Source organism: Alosa alosa, chromosome 21 (assembly GCF_017589495.1).
Source record: "Alosa alosa isolate M-15738 ecotype Scorff River chromosome 21, AALO_Geno_1.1, whole genome shotgun sequence".
Taxonomy (NCBI): Eukaryota; Metazoa; Chordata; class Actinopteri; order Clupeiformes; family Clupeidae; genus Alosa; species Alosa alosa.
Window position 1 is genome coordinate 6,966,774 of NC_063209.1, and position 7,904 is coordinate 6,974,677.

A 7,904-nucleotide genomic window follows, 5' to 3' on the forward strand; every position below is an offset into this window, starting at 1 on the left:
CATGTCATAAGAAAGATTATAAGGAAGAACTAAACACATTTTTATAGTGTATATAACATTAGTAGTTCTGTGGTTTGTTTGATTTTGTGTATAAACTAAAGCATGTGACATCAGGATAAAACCAGCTCCACATATTCACCATAAGACCATGCTGATAAGGTGTGAACTGAGTAAATACACAAAAGAGGAAGTAGTCCCATCTGTTTGAGTAACATTATGTACCCAGTCACCTATACCCAGCTTCCTCCCTCCCATCGTTTAGAATAATTGTGATAACCTGTTTGGCCCTTAATAAAGTGAGCATCTTTTGCACAGCATATTATTATAGCTGACGCAAGCAAAGGCGCAGACAAAGGGAACTGCTCAAGTTACTGCTATATTTATACTTTAAATAATTCTAACTGCTTATGCAGCCAAATACAAAACATTCAGTACTCAAGGGCAAAGGTGTACAAATACAAAGAGGGTGCAAGAATATCCAGTACATATAAGAAAATACAGACACAGCATCACTTAACATTACAGATGAAAGTATTTAGAGAGACCAGTGCTAAGGGGTAGCAGATATGGGGGCCTCCCTGAAGCTTACAGACACCCTCTGTCACAATTTAGGCACAAGGATGAGGTCAGCTGTAAAAATACAGAGCTTACTCCCTGAACACACAACGGCAAGCAAAAATACAAATTCAAGCAGCCAGAATTCAGTAAGGGAAAAAGTACTATAGTATCTCTCATCATATAACTATCTTCTTTCATTTTATTACAAGACTGAAATATATGTGTGAACATCAGGAATGGTATGAGAATGTTGTTTAGGATCAACAAACAGGTTTTCTTTTGTTCCCAAGCAGATGTAGGCACTGTAGGATTTTGGTGCTCACCCCAAAATGTTTCTGGGAGCGATGTCCAATAAAAATGACACAGCTGTGCTTTGTAATTTTGAACATCAGCCATTGAGCAAATCAGATAATGGCACATATTGTTTACCAACACTTGGCATGGTATTAAGTAAATGGTCTTATACAACTGACTTCCAATGTATTTAACCAGAGCTTCCCATAACAGTATTTGGCAAACAGTATATGGGGCTAAATGCAAAACCATACATATATAACTGATGAGTTTTGAATGGGAATGTCAGATTTAATGTAATTTGTGATGTTTTCATTGTAAACAACCTCAGTGCACAGGACAGGTGTAGTAGTGACCACAGGGGACTAAATATACTACATGCCCCTTGCCCCTGCCGCTGAAGATAGAGACTCAGCTGATCAGTACAGGCTTGTTTTCTTCATGATGCGAAAGAACTCCTGCTGGTTCACCTCCCCATCTCCATCTCTGTCTGCCTCATCAATCATTTCCTACAAGAGTGAGGAGCCACACTCAGCTGTTACAACAATGCATTGCACATACCTAATACAGATTTGTCTGTCACAAGACTCCATTTTCCCATTTGAGGGGAAATGCTTGAAAATGAAATAAGGAAATGTTTACCAAATTGCTGTGACACATTTCAACAAGCCCATTGACGTTATGTACCTGCAGCTCCTCATCTGTGAGGTTCTCTCCCAGTTCTTTGGCCACTCTCTTGAGGTTGCGGAATGATATTTTCCCCGTCTCGTCATCATCAAACAGCCGGAAAGCTTTAAGGATTTCCTCCTTAGAATCCTTCTCAGCCTATAAAATGGGCAAATTAATTATGCGAACAGAATTGTGAAAGAAACAGGCATTTTCCAGACAGACCAAAGCCTCACCATTTTCTGAGTCATAACCGAGAGAAAATCATTGAAAGAGATTTTTCCAGTGCCTTCCTTATCCACTTCTGTGATCATCTTCTTGATCTCCTCCTTCTTGGGCTCAAACCCCAGTGCTCTCATGGCCACCTGACACAAAAAAAGCACTTCAACATCTTGTTCTTGAATAAACACACCCTAATACAGTATGATTTATAGCTCACCTTCAGTTCCTTTACATCAATGTGACCAGAGCCCTCTGTATCAAAGAGCTCAAAGGCCTCCCGTATCTCCTGCCGCTGTTCCTCTGTAAGTTCAGGTTTGGGGCTAGTTTTTTTGCGTGGAGCTACCGCCCCTAGTGATGGCCTCTTGGCACTGGTGGCCTGTAGACAACAGGTTGAGTGGGATTAGGTAACTGTAGTAGTCCTAGTGCTATCATTCATATTCCAAAAAGCCAGGCTGCTGTAAAATTCAACGCCAAACCCCATGTGGTGTAGCTACACCTACACGTGCAAATCATGTTACACACGACACAGCTCCACACGACATATTGCATAGGAAAAAACGTACACAAATAAATTGTTACGCGCGAATCGTGACAGTGATAAATAGCCTATATCACATAGGCCTACACACATTGAAAACAGTAGTGATGCAGAATCAAGTGAGGTAGTGACTGTCCTGCGTTCTTACCATTATGTATCTAGATGGCTACCGACTCAAAAGCCAGCTGATCCTTCGATACCCAAACAATCAAGTAAACGCGACGTGTGGTCGGTAAATTTGCCCGATCAAGCACGTGACAACTGTAATTTATATTAATGCATTTCCAGATTGCCAATTTTGTTTACGTTCGCTCAAGGTGTAATCGTCATCGTCGGCCCAGAAATTATGATCTGGCCAGTTTTGTTGGTGGTCCGCGGTCGGCAAGGCTACAACACTCTCAACATCGATTGGATATATGGCACATGTGACATTAGATTGGGCATTATCATTGGCTGATCTTTGCGTCGCATAGTGTGCATTAGATCTACACAAATCATTCTGAACAGTGCAATCAGTGCACGAATGCATCTTTTTACAGCGGTAGACTGAAGCCATTTTTTTAATATACATAATTTTACATTAGGCCTATTGTTTTTCTTTTAAGGTTTTATATCGAAAATAAAAGCGATTATCTCTTGAATAAAGGGAGCTAGCCACATTCCTGCATATTTAGGCTATTTAGCCTAACCAGCCATAGGCTATAACAAGCACAGGCCCTAAATTATCTTACTCCAGTTACTTACAACAGTGAGATATGATATTACAACAGTTTATCTACATAAAGTAGAAAGAGGTGGGCCGTTTGGTCGATAGGACGGATGACTGATACAAATAACCGTTGATTGGTCTGAGCATGGCGTTCTTTTGCGTTACTTTGTATCATTGGCATTGCTTACTTGTCAATTTGATGTCGGCGGTTTTCAGCCACCAATGAGATTATCACCAACTCGTCAGCTGATGCAGTCTCATATTTGTATGGAGACTCGTTTCGACTAGTGGCGTTTGAGCATCTTTCAAGTGAGTTGTTGAATTCAGAAATTCTGTATGTAGCCTGTTTGATAGATTGTAAAGTGTTAAGCTACGTTTAAATCGTCCTGGATGTAGTCCTGTATGTAGGCCTATTTGTATTTTTCTAAAATACGGAGTGACATTAAAGACTAACGCAAAAGTCTTGACACGTGCTGTATGTTGTAGCCTCTCTTTTAGGTTCGGGTTTGGAATATCCTGTTCAGGATGGCCACACGCATTCGACCAGTAAGTTTGGAAATAAGCCGAGTTGATTGTATGGTTTTCTTTTTGGATAGCCAACTTGTCAAAAATAATTATATGGACCAATTTACTAGATATGCCCAGTAGTTAGGCTATTCTGTTACTGTAACTCAGTCTAAGTGGGTCTATTACGTGTTTTCACTGATCAGCCTTACTGTGTCTTACAGTTATAGTGCTAAATATCAGTATTCCTGTGTGAAAGCCTGTTTACTTTATTGTGCTCAGAGCAGCAAAAGGTGTGCTGTCATCGGTGGGTCAGGGTTCCTTGGGAGACACCTGGTGGAGAAGTTGCTGGAGAAAGGCTACACAGTTACAGTGTTTGACATTCGACAGAGTTATGACCTCCCTGGAGTGGCATTTCATGAGGGGGACCTTTGCGACAAACAGGTGAGCTTTTTTACCGCAAGAAAAAGACACGTTCTCTCCAGAGACATAGAAATATACAATAAAAGAATGACATTCCATTGAATTTTTGGATGCAGCAATGGCATCAAAGGTTCTCTTTTTCTCTCTCTCTCTAGGCTTTACTTAAAGCTTTACAGGACGTTTCCCTGGTGTTTCACTGTGCCTCTCCAGCTCCTGCCAGTGATGACCGTGCACTATTCCAAAAAGTCAATGTTGATGGCACCCGCACTGTCATACAGGCGTGTCAAGAGAGTGGAGTGCAGGTAGGAGGCACTGTGCCATAGAGCATTCTTCACTTTATGTTTCTCAATGTAAGAATCATACTGTATACACACAGATGCTTGGCTCACCTGAAACGCATAACAATTACAAGCTCACCCGATTTCATTAATGACACATGATGATGGAAATATGTGTATCTGGCGGCTGTTTCAGAAACTGGTTTTGACGAGTAGTGCCAGTGTGGTGTTTGAGGGCAGTGACATTAAAGATGGGAAGGAGGATCTTCCATATGCGGAAAAACCTATTGACTACTACACTGAGACCAAGATTCAACAGGAAAAGGTAACAGTGATTCAATAGAAATGGAGGGAGGGGCAGTCTTTTTTGAAGGTGACAATTCATTTGCCAACATTAGAGCTAGGATTTTAAAGATGTGCCTTTACCGTAAAACAGCCGAATCTCCTTATCCTACCAGTGCATTCTTCATTTGTCTCAGAAAGCCAGATGTTTGACCTGGCCTCCAATCTATATACTTGACTAAGGACTGTAAGACAGTAGAATGTAAAGGTGGTGATGCATAGGGAAACTTTTTGAGCAATGTTGCTGGGCAACCACATAACCAATTTAATTTATTCTGATTTGATGATCATGACTTTTGCCTACCGGTGATTAAAGTTCTCAAACAATAAAAAAAAGTTGGCAAATATCAATGGGAACATACCAGAACCACAATATTGAAAGAAAATTGCCCAGCAACATTGCTCAAAGAGTTGCCCCATGCACCATCAGTTTAAGAATAAGCAGTCAAAGGTTTCTTCTGCTGTTGCTCTCAGCTGGTCCTTGAGGCCTGTAACAAGGATAAAGGCTTCATCACGGTCGCCATTCGGCCCCATGGCATCTTTGGCCCTAGAGACCCTCAGCTTGTGCCCATCTTGGTGGACACTGCTCGCCGCGGAAAGATGAAGTTTATCATAGGGTGAGTAATGATAATTAAGGACCAGCATCACTAAAACAGATCTCACTACTAAATGTTACTGTCATGATGAAATGCTTTGACACCTGAACAGGTGCAAAGAATGTCATTTAGAAATTTAGCAATAAGAACAAGCATTCTTCACAAAGCTCTTAGTCTGTTTTTTATTTTTTTTAGTACAGTGTTTCTCATTTCCTCTTGATTTCCTCACTCTCACATTCCTTAATTCAGACATGAATACAGAAACTAGCATATCTTGTTAGATCAGTATTTTAAACAGCATTGTTGGTCAAGTCGGTCAGGTTTTGCTCTGTATTTGTGTCTTGGCAGTGACGGCTCTAACCTAGTGGATTTCACTTTTGTGGAGAATGTGGTTCATGGGCATATTCTGGCTGCGGAGCACCTGAAGCCAGATTCACCACTTTGTGGCAAGGTCAGAACCATCTCTTTCTCTTTTCTACTGACTTGCTCTAGTCATCTTCTCTCATTCCCAAACAGGTACACACCTTCCATACCACTCTGTCCTCACATGCATGCGTAGTCACACAAAAACACACACCCTTTGCCCTCTCTGTGACATATACTGTACTATGTGTAATGTGCAGATGCTTCCTAGCGTTACAAGCATTCACTGTGTCAAAGCATTTGATGTATGAAGGTTGAAGATACTGTTATCACACTTAATCTCCTTGTGTAATCCCTTCGACCTCCAGGCCTACCACATCACCAACGACGAGCCTGTGCGCTTCTGGGACTTCATGTCCCAGGTGCTGGTGGGGCTGGGCTACGACGCGCCACGCTACCACCTCCCCTACCAGCTGGTGTACGCCATCGCCCTGCTGCTCTGGCTGCTGGCCCTGCTGCTCCGGCCGTTGGTCCGCTTCAAGCCCACCTTCACCCCCATGCGCGTGGCCCTGGCGGGCACCCACCACTACTACAGCTGCTCTCGGGCAAAGCAGGACATGGGCTACCGGCCGCCGGTCAGCCTGAAAGACGCCATCACCCGAACGGTCGAGAGTTACCCGCACCTGCGGAAGGGAGCCTAGCGTGGCTGCTGACCTGTTTAGTTCACGACTCGCACACATGCGCTGCCTGGTTGGGTGTCTGTAAGACTGGTTTGAAAAAGACTGTCTAAATGTGTGGACACCGCTGCTAATTGTGAGCCATTGTATGTGTTGAACTGGAAATCTATATGTTCTCTACTGTAATATGCATAGTATGCATAAATGAATGCATTTCAACTGCCACCTCACCTGGTCTGATACCTCATCTCCAGGAATGTTACTATGGTTACCTTCCTATGTGAGTGTGTGTGTGTGGTGCTGTGAACTCCTCTTCAGCTGGGTAAGTGTGTGCCACACGCAACAAAAGGGCTGACGGATGTTTAGGAATTCACTTGTTTGTCAAAGCCCATATACCAGATTCCCATTTGAAATTCACACGTCATGCCTTAATGGGTTACACCTGAGTATGGCTCATCTGCTGGGACCAACATTCCTTAGAACTGAAAAGTTATGTTGTTGAAATTAATATTTGACAAGCAGTTAAATGAAAAACAATCAGCAGTTAAAACAGTTAATTTTATAGTTGTAATTACCATGCCACTTTGTATGCATAGCACTTTGGAATGACTTATTCTCATGCACATATTTGACATTTTCCCAAATGAAGATGTTTCCAAAACCTTCTGACTTGCCTTATGTCGTGCTTTCTGTATAATAGATAGATAGATAGATAGATAGATAGATAGATACTTTATTGATCCCCAGGGGAAATTCAAGGTATCAGCAGCATACAGACAACACATACACATTCTTTAACAGCAGAAAAAGTCATTAAAGTATATAATATAAAAACACTACTTAGCAATAAGGACAGTAGAAGATAAAGAATATACTAAAATACAAATTATACTAACTAACACTTAATCTAAATCAATTCTAAAAACAGTAACCACATAGTGGTGATTAATCAATCAGAGGCGCTTGCAATGACTGAGGCTTCTGCAACAATGCAGAAATAAAGGCTATATATCTATATATTTAACTATTTTAAGAAAAGGTATAAGTGTGGCCACAGTTCGGCTGTGGCCTGGAGGGAGGGGTTATGCATATGTGCTAATGTGATAATATAGCACGCAAACAGTGAGGCAGAAAGACAGTGGTAAAAAAGTGGCTAGTGGACAGACAGTATCCAAACATGGAGGGGGTGAAGAGGCAGACAGACTATGCAGAGAAGTCTATCTCTCCTCTTCCCTTAAGTTTGTTCAGGGTCCTTTTGTCAGATATTGAAGTGATGCACTCTAGTTCAGCTCCCACTACAGAGCCAGCTTTCCTTACCAGCCTGTCAATTCGCCCCGCATTCTTCTTCCTTGTGCTTTCTCCCCAGCATACTACTGCATAGAAGAGGACGCTGGCAACAATCGACTGGTAGAACATCCTTAGGAGCTTGCTGCACATATTGAAGGACCGCAGCCTCCTCAGGAAGTACAGCCTGCTCTGCCCTTTCTTGTAGAGTGCATCAGTGTTGGCTGACCAGTCCAGTTTATTGTCCAGGTGGAGACCCAGATTTTTTTTTTCAGATATTTTTAGTTCTCAACAAACAGAAATGTCAGTATTGTATTTGTTAGCTATGAGTTGGAGGAGTTAAATTGTAAGTCTGTATTTGCATGACAGGTCAAGCAGATAGATTTGCATGGAAAGGTGAGCGGCTCAGCACTCGGCACCGCCGGTTTAGTGGTATGCACCACTGCCTCC

The 7,904-nt window shown here is 42.1% G+C and overlaps 2 protein-coding genes across 2 annotated transcripts; one reads left to right on the forward strand and one right to left on the reverse strand.

Annotated features, from left to right (window-relative positions):
• Positions 1-357: 357 nt before the first annotated feature.
• Positions 358-2,673, reverse strand: cetn2 (centrin, EF-hand protein, 2). Its single transcript, XM_048231801.1, has 5 exons — positions 2,427-2,673; positions 1,958-2,116; positions 1,755-1,883; positions 1,540-1,677; positions 358-1,361 (listed from the first exon to the last, which is right to left on the reverse strand). The coding sequence occupies exons 1-5, from the start codon at positions 2,427-2,429 to the stop codon at positions 1,272-1,274; spliced, it is 519 nt and encodes a 172-aa protein (XP_048087758.1). The 5' UTR covers positions 2,430-2,673; the 3' UTR covers positions 358-1,271.
• A 148-nt stretch (positions 2,674-2,821) lies between these two features.
• nsdhl (NAD(P) dependent steroid dehydrogenase-like) lies at positions 2,822-6,836 on the forward strand. The gene is made up of 8 exons (XM_048231799.1): positions 2,822-3,296; positions 3,474-3,533; positions 3,774-3,935; positions 4,070-4,216; positions 4,389-4,517; positions 5,009-5,151; positions 5,479-5,581; positions 5,862-6,836. Exons 2-8 carry the CDS (start codon positions 3,513-3,515, stop codon positions 6,192-6,194), a joined length of 1,038 nt encoding a protein of 345 aa, XP_048087756.1. The 5' UTR covers positions 2,822-3,296; positions 3,474-3,512; the 3' UTR covers positions 6,195-6,836.
• The last annotated feature ends 1,068 nt before the right edge of the window (positions 6,837-7,904 follow it).

Coding starts and splice junctions, on each gene's coding strand:
- nsdhl (XM_048231799.1), top strand. CDS start 3,513: ATGGCCACACGCATTCGACCA. Junction 4,217..4,388: donor GTCAAGAGAGTGGAGTGCAG/GTAGGAGGCACT, acceptor CGGCTGTTTCAG/AAACTGGTTTTGACGAGTAG. Junction 4,518..5,008: donor CCAAGATTCAACAGGAAAAG/GTAACAGTGATT, acceptor TGTTGCTCTCAG/CTGGTCCTTGAGGCCTGTAA.
- cetn2 (XM_048231801.1), bottom strand. Junction 1,678..1,754: donor CGGTTATGACTCAGAAAATG/GTGAGGCTTTGG, acceptor CCCATTTTATAG/GCTGAGAAGGATTCTAAGGA. Junction 1,362..1,539: donor TCACAGATGAGGAGCTGCAG/GTACATAACGTC, acceptor TCACTCTTGTAG/GAAATGATTGATGAGGCAGA.